Here is a 21,630-nt window from a genome sequence, read left to right as displayed (position 1 = left end):
AGCAAGTTTATTAGGAAAGTAAAAAATAAAAGAATGGCTGCTCCACAGTCAGAGCAGCCCCAGGGCTGCTGGTTGGCTATTTTTATGAATATTTCTTGATTATATGCTAGACAAGGGGTGAATTATTCAAGAGTTTTCTGGGAAAGAGGTGGCAATTCCCAGAACTGAGGGTTGCTCCCCCTTTTAGACTATATAGGGTCACTTCATGATGTTGCCATGGCATTTGTAACTGTCATGGCACTGGTGGGAGTGTTAGCAAGCTAATACATTATAACTAGCATATAATGAGCAGTGAGGACCACCAGAAGTCACTTTCATGGCCATGTTGGTTTTGGTGGGTTTTAGCCACTTTTCTTTTCTTTTTTTTTTTTTTTAGACGGACTCTTGCTCCATCACCCAGACTAGAGTGAAGTGGCGCGACCTTGGCTCACTGCAAGCTCCGCCTCCCGGTTCAAGTGATTCTCCTGCCTCAGCCTCCTGAGTAGCTGGGATTACAGGCGCTGCCACCACGCCAGGCTAATTTTTTTTTTTTTTTTTTGTATTTTTAGTAGAGATGGGGTTTCACCATGTTGCCCAGGATGGTTTCGAACTCTTGACCTCAAGTGATCTGCCTGCCTCGGCCTCCCAAAGTGCTAGGATTGCAGGTGTAAGTCACCGCACTCGGCCCTTAGCCACTTCTTTACTGCATCCTGTTTTATCAGCAGGGTCTTTGTGTCCTGTACCGTGTGCCAACCTCCTATCTCATCCTGTGACTTAGAATGCCTCACCTCCTGGGAATGCAGCCCAGTAGGTCTCAGCTTTCTTCTACCCAGTCCCTATTCAAGATAGAGTCACTCTGCTTCAAATGCCTCTGACACTCTGGCTAGCAGAATACGTTCATGTGTTGGAAATGTTGGGAAATGGCCCTAGCTGCCTAGGGCCATTTTCACAACGTATTTGGCATACTTAGGGCATATTTTTTCCTTCAATTTGAACATATATTGAACACTTATATCAGCACTGCTCTAAACCAAAGATAATCAGCTAAAGTGCTCAACAAACATATCTGCTTGCTAGGAACTATGCTAAGTTACGTCTCACACACACACACACACACACACACACACACACACTTTTTTCTCTCATTTAATTCTCATATTTATTCTATTTGTGTTTCTTTATGCTGAGACAGAGTCTTGCTCTGTTCTCCAGACTGGAGTGCATGCAGTGGCGCCATCTTGTCTCACTGCAACCTCTGCTTCCCCGGCGTGCAGGATCCTCCCACCTCAGCCTCCCAAGCAGCTGGGACTATAGGCATGTGCCACCATGCCTGGATAATTTTTGTATTTTTTGGAAATAATACACTATGGGTCTCACTATGTTACCCAGATTGGCCTCAAACTCCTGGACTCAAACAATCCTCCCACCTTAGCTTCCTAAAGTGCTGGGATTACAGACATGAGCCACATGCCCAGTCACTCACACTTACTCTATTACCCAATGAGTGGGTGTTAGCCCCGTTTTACAGTGTTAACACTGAGTGATCCTACAGCTAGTAAGGGTTAGAGCCAAGGTGCATGCCATGGCCCACCTACCCTGGACGCTGCTCTTGGGACAGTCCCTTTGGTGTTCTGCCTCCCAGACCCATAGTGAAGAAGAGGTGTCATGCCCTGGTAGGGAACACCGGCCTGGAAGAGTTCATGGTGTTACAGGTAGTTAGGCCTGAGTGAGGGCAGCAGAGGGCTCTCTCCCACCCACTAGGAATGTCAGGTAATAACACTGCCTCTCTAAAAGGGATAAACTGGGAGCCCACGCCAGGGAGAGGCCATTTCCTGATGATCCACACCTGTTGCACTAAAGTGTTAATTGAACGCAGGCACCAGGCAGAAGCAACTTCCCGGGCATGTGCATTAAGAGATAAAATGGTGGGCTGGGCGCAGTGGCTCACACCTGTAATCCCAGCACTTTGGGAGGCCAAGGTGGATGGATCATGAGGTCAAGAGATCGAGACCATCTTGGTCAATATAGTAAAACCCCGTCTTTACTAAAAATACAAAAATTAGCTGGGCGTGGTGGCACCTTCCACCACTAAGAATGGAACTGCTCAGAATGGCCTGCAGTGATCCTAAATACAAGAGTGGGAAAGAGAAATACCCTCTTTATGTAAGAACGTTCCTTATCTGGCATTATTTTATTATTATTTTCTGAGACGGAGTCTCACTCTGTCGCCCAGGCTGGAGTGCAGTGGCGCGATCTTGCTCCGGCAACCTCAGCTTCCCAGGTTCAAACGATTCTCCTGCCTCAGTGTCCTGAGTAGCTGGGACTACAGGTGTGTGTCACCACAGCCAGCTGATTTTTTGTATTAATAGTAGAGACGGGGCCAGGCGCGGTGGCTCAAGTCTGTAATCCCAGCACTTTGGGAGGCCAAGACGGGCGGATCACGAGGTCAGGAGATCGAGACCATCCTGGCTAACACAGTGAAACCCTGTCTCTACTAAAAAATACAAAAAACTAGCCAGGCGAGGTGGCGGGAGCCTGTAGTCCCAGCACTCGGGAGGCTGAGGCAGGAGAATGGCGTAAACCCGGGAGACGGAGCTTGCAGTGAGCTGAGATCGTGCCACTGCACTCCAGCCTGGGCCACAGAGCGAGACTCCGTCTCAAAAAAAAAAAAAAAAAAAAAAAAAGAAAAATAGTAGAGACGGGGTTTCACTGTGTTAGTCAGGATGGTCTCGATCTCCTGAACTCGTGATCCACCCGTCTTGGCCTCCCAAAGTGCTGGGATTGCAGGCACGAGCCACCACACCTGGCCGGTATTATTTTAGAAACCAAGAACTATATACAACCTAAATGCTGGAGGTGCCATTAACTAAATGACAGTCGTCCCTGGAATGGCTGAGGCAGCCATAGAAACTGCCCACCAGGCTTTTTTTTTTTTTTGAGACGGAGTTTTGTTCTGTCACCCAGGCTGGAGTGCAATGGCGTGATCTCAGCTCATTGCAGCCTCTGCCTCCCAGGTTAAAGCAATTCTTCTGCCTCATCCTCCCTACTAGCTGGTATTACAGGAGCCTGCCACTACACCCAGCTATTTTTTGTTTTTCATCAGGCATTTTTATTAATATGTTGTAACATTCAAGGGGAAATAGGACCCAGAACTATGCACTCCCGTCAACCACATAAAAATATTCTCAGGAAAAGAACAGGAAAGAAATATTCCCAGAATGTTAGACTTGATTAACTCTGGTTAGAGGATCACAGTGGGTTTCACATTTTCTTTGACTTTTTCTGGTTTTTCCATATAAACATGTTTACTTTGATAAAATATTTTTTGAGAATTTCACACTTTTATGTTATGTACCCTTTTATGGTCTGACTTTGTTCTAAACATTACTGGGACTCTGGTTTGCTTTTTGTTTTTGCTTTTAAGAGATAGGGTCTCTCTTAAAAGCCATGGCACGATCTCAACTCACTGCAGCCTCAACCTCCGGGGTTCAAGTGATCCTCCCACCTGAGTCTCCTAGTAGCTGGGGCTACACACATGTGCCACCATGCCTAATTTTTGTAGAGACAGGGTTTTGCCATATTGCCCAGGCTGGTCTTGAACCCTGGGCTCAAGCAATCCACCTGCCTCAGCATCCTGAAGTGCTGGGATTAGAGGTATTAAGTGGATTGGTTTTTATTTTTGTTGTTGTTGAGACGAAGTTTTGCTCTTGTCGCCCAGGCTGGAGTGCAATGGTGCGATCTCGGCTCACTACAACCTCTGCCTCCCGGGTTCAAGCAACTCTCTTGCCTCAGCCTCCTGAGTAGCTGGGATTACAGGCACCAGCCACCACGCCCAGCTGATTTTCTGTATTTTTAGTAGAGACGGGGTTTCACCATGTTGGCCAGGCTGGTCTCGAACTCCTGAGTTTTTTAAAGAGAGATAGTTGGCCGGGCGCGGTGGCTCAAGCCTGTAATCCCAGCACTTTGGGAGGCCGAGACGGGCAGATCACGAGGTCAGGAGATCGAGACCATCCTGGCTAACACGGTGAAACCCCGTCTCTACTAAAAATACAAAAAACTAGCCGGGTGAGGTGGCGGGCGCCTGTAGTCCCAGCTACTCGGGAGGCTGAGGCAGGAGAATGGCGTAAACCCAGGAGGCGGAGCTTGCAGTGAGCTGAGATCCGGCCACTGCACTCCAGCCTGGGCGACAGAGCGAGACTCCGCCTCAAAAAAAAAAAAAAAAAAAAAAAGAGAGAGATAGTTGATGTTTTTATTAAACTGTGTATGAATCCATTTTAAAAGTTCTGGCCGGGCGTGGTGGCTCACGCCTGTAATCCCAGCACTTTGGGAGGCTGAGACGGGTGGATCACAAGGTTGGGAGAGCGAGACCATCCTGGCTAACACGGTGAAACCCTGTCTCTACTAAAAATATAAAATAATTAGCCTGCCTGGTGGCAGGCACCTGTAGTCCCAGCTACTGGGAAGGCTGAGGCAGGAGAATGGCGTGAACCCAGGAGGCAGAGCTTGCAGTGAGCCGAGATCACGCCACTGCACTCCAGCCTGGGCGACAGAGCGAGACTCCGTCTCAAAAAAAGAAAAAAAGTTTTAAAATGTAGTATCTCCAAAAGGAGTTTAAATGATGCCCCCAATATTTGCATTCAGAGCAAACACAGATGAAGAACCAAACACAGAGGAGAACCAAAAAGTCAGTATGTCTTTTTTTAAAGTGGAAAATAAAATCTCTATATGACTCTCCAGCTGACCTGTTCCTCCTAAGGAAGAGAGCTGATGGATGGCTGGCAGTAAGGTTCATCTTCCTTCTTCTTGGAGTTCTCCCGGCTTGGGGGGCAGAGTGACAGGATATCGGCAGACAGCACTAAGAGGGCAGGCGCCCACCAGTAGAAAACAGCATCATCCCTCCTCCCTTCTACGCATCACCCACATTCTTTTTTTTTTTTTTTTTTTTTTTGAGACAAGGTTTGGCTCAGTTGCCCAGGTTGGAGCGCAGTGACATAATCTTGGCTCACTGCCACCTCTGCCCCCAACACCCCACTTTTTTTTTTTAATTATACTTTAAGTTCTAGGGTACATGTGCATAACGTGCAGGTTTGTAACATTTGTATACTTGTGCCATGTTGGTGTGCTGCACCCATCAACTCGTCAGCACCCATCAACTCGTCATTTACATCAGGTATAACTCCCAACACCCCACTTTTTTTTAAAGAGACCGGGTCCTGCTCTGTGGCTCAGGTTGACGTGCAGTGGTGCCATCATGATTCCCTGCAGGCTTCAACTCCTGGGCATCAAGCGATCCTCTGGCCTTGGCCTCCTGAGTAGCTGGGACCACAGACATGTGCAACCATGCCTGGGTAATATTTTTTAAAAAAGTTTTTGTAGAGATGGGTTCTCACTGTTGCCCGGGATGGTTTTGAACTCCTGGCCTCAAACAAACCTCCCACCTCAGCCTCCCAAAGTGCTGGGATTACAGGTGTAAGCCACCACCCCCGGCCCCTCAACCCACCCTGAACTCACCTATCTCTCCTCCATCCCTCTCTGAAAAGGCCCTGTGGTAAATGGGTTTTGCTGGAGTATCACCACATCCAACTCCCTTTCCTATGGGGAGCAGCTTCTCCTCTTCAATGTTATGGCTCCAGTGGGCTCCACCTCCTCCGGCTCTGTGAACAGGGCCACCCAAAGCTCCCTATTCTCATGGGTCAGAGGCGGGCTCAGAGAAAGGCACACAGGCCCAGGCAGCCAATCAGGATCCTCCCTTGGGATTTTTCCACGTGGAGCTGGACAAGACAGACTTTGCATTTAATAGAGTGAACTTGAAAACCGAAACAGGCTTCCTTCCCAGGTGCACGAGGCCATACTTCCTCTTTCTGCTGATGCTACTCTGAGTGGATTTCTATCACTTTCAACTAAAGTAATTTTTTCCTTTTATATTTTCCATATTTTAAGAGACTGGGTCAGCCGGGCACAGTGGCTCACGCCTGCAATCCCAACACTATGGGAGGCCACAGCGGGCGGACCGCCTGAGGTCAGGAGTTCGAGACCAGTCCGACCAACATGGAGAAACCCCGTCTCTACTAAAAATACAAAGTTAGCCAGGCATGGTGGTGCACGCCTGTAATCCCAGCTACTTCAGACGCTGAGGCAGAAGAATCACTTGAACCCGGGAGGCAGAGGTTGTGAGCCGATAATGTGCCATTGCACTCCAGCCTGGGCAACAAGACTCCATCTCAAAAAGAGACTGGGTCTCACTATGTCACTCAGACTAGCATGCAGTGGTGTGATCATGGCTCACTATAGCCTCAACCTCCTGGGCTCAAGTGATCCTCCCACCTCAGCCTCTCAAGGAGCTGGGACTACAGGTGTGTGCCCCATACCTGGCTAATTTTTTCAATTTTTTTTTTGTAGAGATAGGGTCTATGATGCCCAGGCTGGTCTCGAACTACTGGGCCCAAGTGATCCTTCTGCCTCAGCCTCCCATGCAGACAGAGCCACAGGTGCACACCACCATGCTCAGCTAATTTTTTGAATTTTTATAGAGATAGCGTCTTTCTTGGTTGCCCAGGCTGGTCTCGAACTCCTGGGCTCCAGCGATCCTCCCACTGTGGCATCCCAAAGTGCTGGGATTATAGGCATAAGCCACTGTACCTGGCCACCAAATTTTCTTTAGTGAAGGCACAGAAATTTTAGTTTTGAGAAAAAGTCCTGAATTCCAAAATCAAACGTCGATATGGGAAATGAATGAGCTTCCTCGTATAGACAATTCCCCCTTTGCCCATGAGCCCCCAGTGCTCCCTCACCCGCCCACCTCCCCAGCCCTGGGGAAGAGGCTGTTTGTTCTTACTTCTCTTCCACCAGGGAGCCACGGTCTGTGTTCATTTTAATCACATTCTATTTCAAAGAATCCATGAAGTTTCTCCACCACAAGTGAACAAAATAGCAGCTCAGGCATCTTAGGATCAAGCCCTAAGAAGACATGGAGGCCGGGTGAGATGGCTCACGCCTGTAATCCTAGCACTTTGGGAGGCTGAAGCAGGCAGATCACCAGAGGCTGGGAGTTCGAGATCAGCCTAGCTAACATGGTGAAACCACATCTCTACTAAATATACAAAATTAGCTGGGTGTGGTGGCATGTGCCCATAATCCCAGCTACTCGGGAGGCTGAGGCAGGAGAATCGCCTGAACCCGGGAGGCGGAAGTTACGGTGAGCCAGAATCACGCCACTGCACTCCAGCCTGGGCCCTGGGCAACAGAGTAAAACTCGGTCTCCAAAAAAAAAAAAAAGACATGGAAGCTGAGAAGCTGTGCCTGGAGTTCTGTCATGTTTGGGGGAAATGCCCGTTATCGTGCTGGGAACAAAAAATTACAAAGAGTGAAGCTGTAAAGTTAGTAATGTCCTCAATGTTTAGATTCAAACTACAATGAAAGTTAAACACAGTCACCATTTTGGACATTTTATTTATAGAAATTTCCAGCAGAGCCATTGTTAAGTACCTTTGTCAGGAGATGCCTGTGAGAACCTAGATGGGAAAACAGCCACAAGTTGATCTGCATCTGTTCCTCCCCAAAACTCCACACACACCAGAACAGGAACAGCCAGGCAAGCCTCTGGGTGCGCAGTGATGCGCTGTCTGAGGCACGGCCCAGCACGTGCTTCCTCAGCAGATGCTACACACACAGATCTGGACCAATGACAGAAACTTCACAGATGTAACCTCCAAGTGCGACCTCAAATGACAAACAACTTTCTCAGGTGGTGCCCGGACAGGAAAGGCACCAGAACAGAATTTGTAGAAAACCAAACCTGTCATGATCAGCATTCCTATCTGACGTTAACCTCCTAAATTAGCTGACCTTATTTATTTTGAAAGCAAATCAAGTGTATACAATCTCTTTTAAAAAATTGTGCAAATATTGTAAAGTTTTTAGGGGCTGTTTATAATCTGAAGAGATTTATAAAAAATTACTGGATTTGTTAGGACTATAAATACTAACCCAGCCTCCCCCATGAAAAAAGCAATTGTTACAAAAATATAAAAAATATACTAGCTTCTACGATTTAACCTTTCCACCAGAAACCTCATCACTCTGGGACTCATCCTGGTTTATATACCACACAGCAAGCACAAGCGCAATTTTTTCCGTTTTTTAAGGAAGGAAAAGTTTTAGAACATTCCCTTTTGTTATTTGAGATTGTGGCTATTTTCTTCATAGGGGCTGTGATGTCGGTGGGTAAGGACAGTTTGGAGTTTCCGACTGTTTCCTCTACACGGACCCGGTGTGGAAATCACAGCAGAGAGACTGCTCTAAGCCTCACTCCTCGGCCTCTTCTGCTTTCTCTCCAGCTCCTCCAATCCCATTTTGGGACATGCCGGGTCCCAGGCTCCTGAGCTTCCCTAACTTCCCACTGGGGAAGGCAGGGAGGATGGGGAGGCTCCCAGTGAGGGAGGCGAGGGCTAAGCCCATAGCACCGCAGCCTCGAGTGTGGTCGGCCCGCCCAGGGTTGCTAATGGCAGGGAATCCGCAGCTGGGGGATGGCACCCTCCTGGCCTGGAGAGGACTGATGCCACAGGTCAGAGTCTGCAGCCTGGGAGGGGAGCCAGAAACTAACGTGAAGGCAACACTCTGCATGAAAGCACGCCAATGAACCTCCAATCACGACTCACTGACTCCTCCACAGCAGCCAAGCTGCTAGGCAATTTTATCACCTAAAAGCAAGGAAACCGACCAGATTCAGCTCGCCACCATTCAAGAAAGGACAGGGCCTTGGCTGCTCTGCAGGTCCAGCGATTGCCCTTGAGGGGAGGACATTTCCAGCCTTCATTTCCCCGCTGCTGCCAGCAGGGGGCGATGTGCACACAGGCTCGGTCAGGGCCTCGGGAGAACAGGCACCAGTCACCCACGGGATGGGTCCACACCATTCCAGTGGGACTCTCCACGGAACTGGGACACTGCCGGGCTGCACCTTGTGTCCCTGAAATTCAGACAGACCTCTCCGATGGGGTTCCAGCCTACACATGTTCAAGGGAACCCCTCATTCCCAAAGCCAGCCGGGCGCACAGAATTCTCAGGCCTGGCTGCACTGCTGGGAAGCGGAGACCCGGTTCCTCCTGCAGCCTGGCTCACCCCCATGCCTCACCGTGAGGCCCTCTGACGGTGGCCGCAGCCCCCAGCATCTACCCCAAGCTAGTGCAGCATCCTGCCCAGTCCACGTGCTACTGTGCTCCCCGCCTGCCTCCAGGCCACCGGGCGGACCCTCTCTCAGCCCCAGGGGCCTTCCAGGCCCTTCTGTTCAAAGGACCGGATGCTTCACACCGCTAAGGGCTTTATTTCACAGATCACGGTGGTGAGTTTGGATTTCCAGCCCTCACCACGGTTAAGTCACACATTTCCCGACACCTGCTCATTTCTCCAGATCTTAAACATCTCACCCAACACACCCTAGTTGTTGTAAACCCCAAATGAACTTTCCAGAAGCAAAAACAGTAACAGATTCAGAGAACCCTGGCCACACCTGCTGAGCAGGTCCCCTCTACTCTGGTTGCATATAGAATGCTTGTCTGCTCAAAAGAGAGGCGCTGTCAACATCAAGGCACAAAGAAAGACGTCTCCAGGGGCAAAATGATGATGAAGTGACCAGCGGCCTCTGCGAGGCCCAAGGCAGAGTCACGGGGGAGGCGAGTTCAGCCTGGTGGGCATTGGGAGGAAGAGCTGAGGACAGGCCTCCCGCTGGGGCTCAGGCGTCCTCACGCGTACTTCTCCAGGAAGTTGATGTGGAAATCCTTCACCTTCTGCAGCACCGTCTTCAGCTTCTCCACTGGAGGGAGGATGGTCATCCTGGCAGGAGAGACAACAGTGTCAGCCTGGCTGCTCTGCAAGATGGGAGAGGAACGAATCCAGCAGCTCAACTGCCTCTAGGATTGGAGGAGGGAGGTCTGCCTGGTCCGCTTCCACAGCTCCAGACCGGACAGCGCCCAGCTCTTGGACCACTTTTCCCTTCATTCATATGTTGGTTTTTTCACCCAAGTAATACACGTGAACAAAAGCAATAAACTGGAGCAGCATTTAGGCTAAGATATATCCACCCATTACTGCAGAAGGCCTGCATCACTTTTTTTTTTTTTTTTTTTGAGATGGAGTTTTACTCTTGTTGCCCAGGCTGGAGTACAATTGCATTATCTCGGTTCACTGCAACATCCACCTCCCGGGTTGAAACGATTCTCCTGCCTCAGCCTCCTGAGTAGCTGGGATTACAGGCACCTGCCACCACGCCCTGCTAATTTTTGTATTTTTAGTAGAGATGGGGGTTTCACCACGTTGACCAGGCTGGTCTCGAACTCCTGACCTCATGATCTGCTCACCTTGGCCTCCCAAAGTGCTGGGATTACAAGCATGAGCCACTGCACCCGGTCACTTTTTTTTTTTTTTTTTTTTTTGAGACAGGGTCTCACTCTACTGCCCCAGCTTGAATGCAATAGAGTGATCATAGCTCACTGCAACCTCAAACTCTTGGGCTCAGGCAATCCTCCCATCTCAGTCTCCCGAGTAGTTAGGATTACAGGCATAAGCCAATATCCCTGGCTAGTTTTTAAACAACTTTTTGTAGAGACAGGGTTTTGCTATGTTGCCCAGGCTGGTCTTGAACTCCTGGACTCAAGCAATCCTGAATTCGGCCTCCCGAAGTGTGCGAGCCACTGCATTCAGCGCTCTGGAATATTTTGACCACTGAACAGAACTTTCTCTAGAGCATGACTCTTGCTCTTTCCTAGAGTTTGAGAGAGAGATTTCACTCCCACCTGAGGGGCCTTTTTCATCTCCAGTCAGTCTGACAGTGAGACACCCTCCAGTCACAACTCTGCCTCCAAAGGAATTCCCAAGTTGCCACAGTAACTAACACCTCCCTCTCGTCCACCAATACGCTCCCTGGCCTTCCCGGCAGCCTTCTTGCTCAAATCACTTTCTGACCGAGCCATCAAACACCGAGATGAGCCTGACCAGGGGTGGGAAGGCCAACCAGACAAGGTTTGTCCATCCAGGGGACATGACCCACAACCTTGCCTAAGTCAAGACTTGGCTCCGGTTGCTAACAGCTCATGCCATTTCTTCTTTTTAGCATCTGCCGCAAGAGACATCCGAGAGCAACATGTGCGGGGAAGATGCTGTTCTGAAGAGAACTGGCCTCAGTGGAAAACCTCTGCTTCAGCTAGCTCCGCTCTGGGCACTGGCATTCCCGTCCACGCAGGGCCAGAACGGGGTACGCCCTGGGCGTGAGTGGAGCGAATTCCACTGCAGCTCCTCAGCAGGTTCCGGGATCACAGGCAGCGCTGCGGCCCAGGGTGCCGCCAGGAGCTACCGAGCACATGCCAGCACCACTCCAGGCACTGGCAGCTGTGTACTGCTGTGACAGAGTTGAAAACGGACAGCGAAATAAGAAAACACCCTGCTGGGAACATTTCAGATGACGATGGGACAGCTGATGGAGGGGAGGGACAGAACAGTCAAGGAAGACCTTTCAGGGAATACGACCCTGAGCAGACAACCACCCAGTTTTTCTTACTCCCTGGGCAGGGTCTGAGCTTGGCTCTGCAGCAGGACAGAGGGGGGTGACTCGAGGGGGGACAGGGTCTCCGCACGTCTCTCTCCGAAGTAGTCCTCTGCTCCATGTCAAGAAGCCCACGTTTCCCTGGACAAGCCCCGGACCAGCCCCTGGTGCGGAGACGAAGTCGTACCTGAAGTGGTAAGTGCCTTCCCTCTGCCCAAAGCCACTGCCGGGCACGACACAGATGCCAGTCTCCTCCAGGAGCTTCATGCAGTAGAACATGTCTGGAGCCATTTGATGGGCCTATGGGAGCAGACAGAGCTCGAGATCATTCCTGGCTTTGCAAACACACCATTCAACCCTCAAAGCCAAATGTAATCTAAATGGCACGTCTCTCTCCCACGGCAGTGCCCTTCTCCCCTTCCACTCCTAGAGGACCAGGGCCAGACGCTGGGATACTGCTGGTGGCCGGTGCCAGGCACAGACACCTGAAAACTATTGCAGGACAGCCAGGTGTAGCGGTGCTCCTGCCCGTCATCGGGGAGTGCCCATCCCCAGGCAGCCACTCAACAGGCATCAGTGGTGGCTTCCTGCAGGTCAAGCCGCATAATTCTCTGAAAATGGGGCCCTGGGGTCTGCACGCAATTTTCATGGAACAAGCTTCTCTGAGGCAGTCTCAACACTGCTTTCCACACACTGGTTTGCATGACCACCCAGGGAGCCTGTTAACTACAGATTCTCAGGTTCTATCACCAGGAATTCTTTATTTTTATTTTTATTTATTTATTTTTTTAGACAGAGTCTCCCTCTGTTGCCCAGGCTGGAAGTGCAGTGGTACAATCTCGGCTCACTACAACCTCTGCCTCTTGGGTTCAAGCAATTCTCCTGCCTCAGCCTCCTGCATAGCTGGAATTACAGGCACGCCATGCGCCACCACGCCCAGCTAATTTTTGTATTTTTAGTAGAGACAGGGCTTCGCTATGTTGGCCAGGCTGGTCTCGAACTCCTGACCTCAAGTGATCTGCCTGCCTCAGCCTCCCAAAATGCTGGGATTACAGATGTGAGCCACCGCGCACCCAGACTACAGCAGGAATTTTTTTTTTGAGACTGAGTCTCACTCTGTCACCCAGGCTGGAGTGCAATGGCGTGATCTCGGCTCACTGCAACCTCTGGCTCCCGGATTTAAGCGATTCTCCCTGCCTCAGCCTCTGGAATAGCTGGGATTCCACTGCAGGCCACCATGCCCGGCTAATTTTTTTTATATTTTTAGTAGAGATGGGGGTTTTACCCATCTCTACTTGGCCAACCCATGTTGGCCAAGCTGGTTTCGAACTCCTGATCTCAGGTGATCCACCTACCTTGGCCTCCCAAAGTGCTGGGACTACAGGCATGAGCCACCATACCTGGCCCATGGATTTTTTAAAAACTTAAGAGGTCTTGCTCTCGCCCAGGCTGGAGTGCAGTAGCATGATCATAGCTCACTGTAGCCTCAACCTCCCAGGCTCAGGCAATCCTCCCACCTCAGCCTCCCAAGCAGCTGGGACCACAGGCCTGTACCACCCAGCTAATTTTTAAATTTTTTGTAGAGAGGGTTTCACCATGTTGCCCAGGCTGGTCTCAAACTCCTGGGCTCAAATGATCCTCCCACTTCAACCTCTCGAAGTGCTGGGACCACAGGTGTGAGCCACTGCACCCAGCCTAACACTAGGAATTCTGAGTCTGTAGGTCTAGGGTGAGGCCTAGACTTGGGTGTTTAACAAAGTGTTCAGGAGGCTTGGGGGTGGGTGAGGACGCCACCTGCAGAAACTGCGCTCCCTGTGAGCCTCCAAGTGGGGTCTGTGGCACCTGAGAACTTGGTGGAACCACAGACTCTTAGGTCCCTTGCAGACGTAAGACCCTTTAAAAAAAAAAAAAAAAAAAAACAAGCCAGGCATAGTGGCTCATGCCTGCAATCCCAGCACTTTGGGAGGCTGAGGTGGGAGGTTCCCTTGAGGCCCAGGAGTTTGAGGCCAGCCCTGGAGTGACAAAGTAAGACCCCATCTCTCTGTATAAGAATGTAATTAAAACAAAACAAACAAGCCAGGCACAGTGGCTCAAGCCTGTAATCTCAACTCTTAGGGAGGCAGAGGAAGGAGAATAGCTTGAGCCCAGGAGTTTGAGACCTGCCTAGGCAATATAGCAAGACCCCGTTCTCCACGAAAAGGAAAAACAAAAAACAAAAAACAGGCCCTAGGTGATGGGTGCACACACTGAAGTCTGGGAAGCGCTGCTCCCGGATGCAGTGGCTGGCTGGAGGTGGCAGCTCCTGCTGCTTCCCCCACAGGCATCTCACCCGGGCACCTCCCTTGGGAGCAGCAGCACTGACAGAGTCCAGATCAGCTCCTCTCTCCTGGGGCCCACCTCATGTTTGCCCATCATCAGAGCCCATGCCTGGGCCTCTGAGAACCTGTCATCTTTACATGGTCAACACCATCTGGTCGAAAGGTGCATACAGTTCAGAGCCTCCAGAGCCAGCACTTCTGCTCCCCAAATAAGCAGGGGCCCCCAGCCCAGCGTCTCAGGTGAACCTGGTAAGAGAGAGCCAGCCCGGCCCATGCCCCAGACCTGAGCAGCCTCCACAGCTTTGACAGGAATGAAGATCCGAGGGAAGGCGTACATGGCACCCTGCAAGGGGTTGCAGTGAATTCCTGGGACTTGGTTAAACAGGTCTTCCGTCAGCTTTGCTTTTTTGGCCAGATTACCCAGGACCGACTCCTTCTCCTGATGAGAGATAGAAACAGCACAGCAGTCAGTATCTCAAGATTCACTCTAGCCACTGATCTTTCCTGCAGCACTTGCAGAAATCCTGGATGATGACTTTGCTCCAGCTTTGAATGTATGTCCCCTCTGACCCAGGCGCTGACTCGGATTTGCTCTGCCTGGGTCACATGCCCCATGCACACCACACAGACGGAGTGGGTGGGGTGGTTTGTTCCTTCGACACTGGGGTATCAGACAGACTGACCAAAGAAGAGCTTGCGTGAGCCCGAGCACAGCAAAACAGGGAGGTGGCTGGGCCTCCCGGCAGGAATTCTTCCACAGCGCTCACCCTGGGATGCTGCCACATGCCCTGGGGTGTGGGGCACACAGACACCAGGGAGTTCTAGGCCAAAGGGTAGAGCCCGGCAGCCTGTGTCATGGGTTCTATTCTCGTACCAGGATGTCCTTCCAGAAAATGAGAAAACCCAGTTGTTGCCTGTCAGTCTGTATGGACTCGGCTCTGGAGGGAATTCCTCAGAACATGCTTCTAGGACACATGCCCATTCTTCTGCAGATAGGCCCCACCAATGCATCTGGGGGCCAGTACGCCCCACCCTCTGTCTGTGTGGTGTGCATGCAGCCCAGGACCCAGGCAGAGCAAGTCAGGATCAGTGACTGGGCCTGAGCTGGGCGTGTGTCCACGGCTGGAGCAGAGTTGCTGTCCAGGGCTTCCACAGGTGCCGCTGGCCAAGTGGCATGGAAGGTGTGGGCTGCAGGTGGAGGCATAAGCACTATGTGGCCTGTCCGCATGGGGAGCATGTGACACAGGCCACAACACAGATGGACCTGGAGGACATCATGATTAGGAAAATAAGCCAGCCACAAAAAGACAAATAAGACATGACTCTGCTTTTTTTTTAGACGGAGTCTCGCTTTGTCACCCAGGCTGGAGTGCCATGGCGCAATCTCGGCCCACTGCAACCTCCACCTCCCGGGTTCAAGTGATTCTCCTGCCTCAGCCTCCCGAGTAGTTGGGATAATAGGCATGTACCATCCCCAGCTGATTTTTGTATTTTTAGTAGATATGAGGCTTGACCATGTTGGCCAGGCTGGTCTCCAACTCCTGACCTCAGATGATCCACCCGCCACAACCTCCCAAAGTGCTGGGATTACAGGCGTGAACCTCTCACTGTTCCCGGCCAACATGACTCCATTTAAATGAGGAATCTTGAGGAGGTGAGTGCAGAGAGAAGGGGGTAGAAGGGTGGCTGCCGGGGCTAAGGGAAGGGCAGGGTGCGGTATTAGTGGGTAACAGGCAGAGCTCAGTGTGGGATCATGGAACAGCTCTGGAGATGGATGGTGGTAATGGCCGCACAACAGTGTGAATGTCCTGAATGCCAGAGAACGGAGTACTTTATAAAGGTTAAAAAGGTCGACTTTATGTGCATTTTACCACAATTTTTTAAAAGAGAGGTGAGCCTGGACCAGTTGGGAGTTGACTTCTAGGTTACCTGACCCATAAATTCCTTTGTTTCAACGGATCAAAGCTGGTCAGAGCTGGAGGACTCTCTCAAGCTGTGAGAACACGGCTTAGCAGAGGCAGGCGGGGGCCTGGGATCCATGCTGCGCCCCACCACCTCCTCATCTTCTTTTCAGTTTCATGAGTCCCCCCAGTGCGTTATCGGGAAACAACACCCTTCCCTCCTCGACACTCGCTGTGAGGAAGAGGAAGGGTTCACCTGCCCACACACACTCTCAGCTCTCCTACTTCCAAACAATGCCCAGCTGTACCTCCGGACTTCAACTCAAGGGGGTGGTTTAGGCTCCGAGGAGCCATGCGTGCCCCTGCAGGCCACACCCCTAGGAGGCTGCCGTCTGGCCATCTGGAGACAGGCCAGCCACCGGCCCAGCAGGAACTCTCGTGACCCCGGCTGCAGGGATGTGGACGCATCACAGTGGACTCACTCGGCTGAATTGCTCAAAGGACTCCTCTCCTGCCACCGGGGGATTCACGACGATGTCCATGGCGGCCTGCCCGGACACTGGGGGGCACAGGCGCACTGAGAGCAGCTTCACCAGCTGGCCCTTGATCTCAGGGTGCAGGTTGATCACCTCCATGTAGCCTCCTCTGTAACCACACCTAGAGGGCCGAAGAGAGGGAGAGGACCACCAGTTACAGAAAGACCTCAACAAAGTGCCATTTGGACAGCCAGAATCGAAAGCATCCCCACACCCAACACCTAATGGCCAGGTGTGGTTGAGTTCTTGCCAATGGAAGGTGAACAATAGTGATGATTGTGTACAAATTCCTATTTTTTTTAAGAGACAGGACCTTTTCCTGTCACCCAGGCTGGAGTGTAGTGGGATGATCATAGCTCACTGCAGCCTCAAGCACCTAGGCTCAAGCAATAGTCCCACCTCGGCCTCCCAAATAGCTGGGACTACAGGTGTGTGCCACCACATATGGCTCATTTTTTTACTTTTTATGTATGTAGAGATAGGGTTTTGCTATGTTGCTCAGTCTGGTCTTGAACTCCTGGCCTCAAGCGATCCTCCCGCCTCAGCTTCCCAAAGTGCTGGGATTACAGGTGTGAGTCACCATGACAAGTTTCTGTAATTTATAGCCAAAGAATCCTCAATGATACACTCAAATCATATGAAAATAAGCTGAGGACATGTAATGAGTTAAAAACAAAAAAAAAAAAAAAACAAAAAAACCTTTCTAAACCAAATCAGCAACATACATCTTCTTCTCCAGTGTGTGGCTGCAAACGTTCACACTAACTACCACAGGAACGCAGGTGCCCGGAGGCAGGAACCTGGTCACCTTCTTCCATGCATCCCCCACCCCCAGCCTCAGAGTACCTGACACGATGAGATGCTTAGTAACATGTTTTTTGGGGGGCCAGGTGCGGTGGCTCACCTCTGTAATCACAGAATTTTCGGAGGCCAAGGTGGGCAGATCACTTGAGGTCAGGTGTTCAAGACCAGCCTGGCCAACATGGTGAAACCCCGTCTCTACTAAAAATATTTAAAAAATTAGCTTGGCATGGTGGCACATGCCTGTAATCCCAGCTACGCGGGAGGCTGAGGCAGAAGAACTGCTTGAACCAAGATCGGGAGGAGGCAGAGGTTGCAGTGACCTGAGATCGCGCCACGGCACTCCAGCCTGGGCTCCAGAGCGAGACTACATCTCAACAAAACAAAAAACAAAAAAAACATGCTTTTGGGATCACACTGCTGAACAAAACCGGCAAAGATTCCCATCTGATCCCTTGACTGGACATTCCAAGGTGGGAAGATAAATTCTAACATCTCAGAAAAGTGTCCCGTAACAAAAATGGAAAGAAAGAACTTTCTGCTTAATCCTCTGCTGATGAGCAGAGAATCAAAATGAGTAAAGCAGTCAGACCCTAATTCATCCAGATCTGAGAACACGGGACATGACTCAGGACCCCAACATCAGGGCACTGACTGGTAGCATAATCAATAACTGAGATGGGGCAATGCATAAGTATGTGGTAAACACGCTTGACTTTGAAAACTGAGTTCACCGAGAACAGATTTGTTTAGGAAAAGAGCTACAGAGCAAAAGGAAGTGAAGAAGGTGCCAGGACTGCTACAGTGTAGACCAGAAAGACCAGTCTACGTTAGCCTGCGCCCAGATCAAAGAAGCCCAAGAACAGTTTCGCAGCCATCCCAAGGGGGCTGCTCCCTTGACCTGGCGGAAGTATTCCTTTGAGCTTCACGCTTACACTGTTCCAGCCTAACAACCAAGAGCCCTCCCCATGCCGACACCTGGCACAGAATAGGATCCCACCACGTTGGGAACGCATGCCCTTTGCTGCAAACCCACTGGTCTCTCCTCAGTCTCTGTGGCTTCCTGCTCTTTCCCCTAACCTCCCAGCAGTAGGGGCCCAGGCCCAGGCCTCACTCCATGTGAGTATGAGACATGTCCAGGCTCAGAGCTCCAACAATCTTACAATTCACACCCAGACATCTCCCAAACTTAAACCACCCACCAGATGTCAGCTTGCCTGGAGACTGACACATCTCTCTCCACCTGGACGCCAAGCTGGCATATTTCACTTTAATAGGTCCAAAACCAAACTCCTGCTCTTTCTCCCTAAACCTGCTTCACCCTCAGCCTTCCTCATCTGTTGACTGCAACACCATCCTTCCCGTTGTTTGAACAAACAACTAAGGATTCATCGTGCAGTGCTGCAGTCACAGCTCCCTGCAGCCTGGAACTCCTGGGCTCAAGCGATCCTCCCACCTCAGCCTCCTGAGTAGCTGGAAGCGTGCACCACCAAACCTGGCTGAGTTTTAAAACTTTTTTTTGTAGAGAAGGGGTCTTGCTATATTACCCAGGCTGATCTCAAACTCCTGGCCTTGAGTGATCCTCCCACCTCGGCCTCCCAAAGTTCTTGGATCACAGATGTGAGCCACCGCACCGGGCCAGGATTCATCCTTGACTCTTCTCTCCCACACCTGCCTTTTCCATCCACAACTCCTATCAACTCCACCTTCAAACACATCCAGGATCCTCTCCCCATCTCTGCCTGGTGCACAATATCTCACCTGTGAGACTGTAACAGCCTCCTGGCCTCTGTCTCCATCTGTACCCCATCCCCTACCACACAGCAGCCAGAAGGAGCAACACACCAGCTAAGCAAGGCCACACCCCCTCTAAAAGCTCCTATCTCATGCTGAGCACAGGTGAAAAATACAATCACCAAAGTGGCCCAGGTGACCCGGCCTCCTATGGTTCTCAGGTCTCCACTTCTGCCACTGCCCCCTCACCCCTCCTTTCCAGCTCCTGGCTGTTCTGCCAACATGGCAGGTGTGTCCCACCAACACGGCAGGTGTGCTGCTACCACTGGGTCTTTGCCCAGGCTGCTCCCGCTGCCTGCAATGCTCTTCCCCCAGATATCTGCACAGTTCCCCACCACACTCCTTCGGGGTTTAACTCAGAAGCTAACTCCTCAGTGAGGCTGCACCACTTCAGCCTTCGACCCCACCCCTACCTCTCTCCTAATGACTGTTCTCCATTGGATGCACGATTTACTCATTTGCCTACAGCTCTCTCCCCTCACTAGAACCCATGCTTTGTGCTGGCAGGAGGGTGTTCGCTGTGGCATCCCCCGCACTGAGATCAGTGCCGGACTCATCGTAAGTGCTCAGTAAATATTAGCTGAATGAACAGACACAGGATTACAGCTGACCTTTAGCCTCTGAGGTCACGCAGTGCCTAAGGCAGCCCTGCATCCAGAGCACGGCCCGTCAGTCTAACAGCATCCACCCTCCCTGACCCCTCAGACATCAGTCAACCTCAGAACAACAGTGACAGAGAAAACACCAGGTGTCACAAGCTGCCATGTAGTCCTGTTTCCACTCCATCATTTGTCCGTTGTCTGGCTTCTCTGAGCACATCCTTATTTGAGCCCCGCACCAGGGCTGTTCTCACACCATGGCTCTCCCGCTGGGGAGATGCAGAAGCAACAGATAAGGGCAGCCTTCTCTCCATCCAAGTGAGTAGACCACGGCGCAGGGCAGAGGAGCCGGCAGCGTGAGGATCTGGTGGGCCCAGCAGTGGCGGGAGGGAAGGGAGGCCCACATACTCGCCCATGTAGCCCTTGGAGGTGGAGTGGAAGGAGGCGAGCTCCACGTTGCTGGAGTACTCGGGCCCCATCTCGTACAGCACCTTCTTGAAGGAGTGGAATCTGCAATCTGGAGAGTACACGTTGTCCTGGTACACCTGCGGGGGCATGGCAGGGACGGTCACCAAAGGGCCCTCAAAGAGGCTGCTGCCCAGTGTGGCCAAGGCAAGGGAGGGCACAGGTGCTGTAGGCCATGAGGCCCAGCCTCCTGTGCCACTTCCAGGGATGAGCCAAGTGTGCCTGAAGGAACTTTCTAGAATAAGCAAGGAGGCAAGGCCTCAGGCTGGATGCTGAGACAGCTCAGGAGCTCACTTGATTTCTCTCACACTCATCCCCGCCCAATCCCCAGACTTCCCTTCCACCCCATCTGACCAGTGATGGCGCCGAGACGCCCATCCTCCCAAGCAGACTCTCCTCCTAAAGCACGGTGCTTCCTTGCTTTACCAACACTGTGACGACGGCATTAGTGCCCCTTTCCTCTGATGTCCTATTTGAAGAGCTAACCCTGTTGGGTTTCCTTTGCAACACTTAACCCCCCAGAGTGGAATCATTGTGTTCTTCCGCCCACTTTTCCCTGCCAGAGCAGCACCTACACCCGTTTGGTTCTTTCCAGTCCCCAGAGTCCAGCACTCACAGCTGGCAGACACCCACCCTGGCCTTTGAGGTTAATTCCCCATCTGTTTTGGAGATCAGAGAAACTGAACCTTTCTGGGGCCCTGGGGATCAGTCGGAGGGTCAAGCTGGCTCCATCGCCAAGCCAGGCCCTGTCCTCCTCATCCTCCTCTTCCCAGACCCAGAGGGAAGTTCTGTGTACCAGGTCATGAGGAAAACCATGGGTCTCTCTGCTGCCTTCTCTCTCCTTTAGAAATGAAGATGTCATGCCCATCTACTATTAAGGCAACAATTTGATGGGTAAGCTGTGTGTGTATGTATGTGTCTGTGTATGTATGTGCGTGTCTGTGTATGCATGTGTGTCTGTATGTACGTACGTATATGTCTGTATGTCTGTGTGTGTATGCGTGTGTGTGTGTCTGCATTTGTATGTGCGGCGTGTGTTGGGGGGGTGACAAGGAGCAAAGAAATGAAGGCAGCAGGCTAGAAGCTGCAGCTCACCGGAAACCATGCAGAAATGAAGAAGAAACAAAAAGAGGATTTGATGGAACCTCAGTTTCTTTTCAAAGCAGAAAAAGAATGAGCAGATTTTGGTTCCAGAACTGTAGTTCAAGAAGCAACAGGTATGGGGTTAAGATCCCTTCCTAAGATGTAAGCGAATTAAATGAGATAGTAGATACAGAAGCGCTGGGAGGCATAGAACTACAGCTTTATGAGGAGTGGGTGTCAGTCATTTCTGCCACTGGGAACCCACCCTCCCTTGTTGGATAGGAGCCCCTCAGCTGGCCCTCAAGGAATAACCCTCCTTGGTTCTCTATCTGGAGGTTTGGGAAAAGAAAGCAGATGGCCCACCCTAGGCTCTGGGCCTGGTCAATCTGCATACTGGAACCCCTACATCACAGTGATTGGTTCAGCAATGGGCGTGAGACTCAGGCTGAACCAATAAGGCTCAATTCTGAGACTTGCTGGAACCACCAGGGCCAAAAGCCCTCTTTCTAGGCTGGGAATCTCTAGGCTGGGAAGATAACAGGCCTGTGTATGAGGCCAACACAGAGGGGTGGAAAAGGGAAAGACGACCTGAAAGATAAAGTCCAAGCCCCTGGATTCAGC

The 21,630-nt window shown here is 51.2% G+C and overlaps 1 protein-coding gene across 3 annotated transcripts in view; it reads right to left on the bottom strand.

The window, feature by feature from the left end:
• Positions 1-7,408: 7,408 nt before the first annotated feature.
• The window catches only part of GPT2 (glutamic--pyruvic transaminase 2), a 47,841-nt gene continuing 33,619 nt past the window's right edge, over positions 7,409-21,630 (bottom strand). For all 3 annotated transcript variants that reach the window (XM_025371006.1, XM_025371005.1, XM_025371007.1), the window contains 5 exons: positions 19,870-20,006; positions 16,214-16,388; positions 14,114-14,269; positions 11,700-11,812; positions 7,409-9,807 (listed from right to left, as the gene is read on the bottom strand). In XM_025371006.1, coding sequence (XP_025226791.1) covers positions 9,717-9,807; positions 11,700-11,812; positions 14,114-14,269; positions 16,214-16,388; positions 19,870-20,006 — 672 coding nt within the window. In that variant the 3' untranslated portion in view covers positions 7,409-9,716. The remainder of the gene's footprint in view (positions 9,808-11,699; positions 11,813-14,113; positions 14,270-16,213; positions 16,389-19,869; positions 20,007-21,630) is intronic.

Source organism: Theropithecus gelada, chromosome 20 (assembly GCF_003255815.1).
Source record: "Theropithecus gelada isolate Dixy chromosome 20, Tgel_1.0, whole genome shotgun sequence".
Lineage (NCBI taxonomy): Eukaryota > Metazoa > Chordata > Mammalia > Primates > Cercopithecidae > Theropithecus > Theropithecus gelada.
The sequence above is the reverse complement of the archived record's forward strand: the minus strand, read 5'-3'. Positions and strand labels throughout refer to the sequence as shown.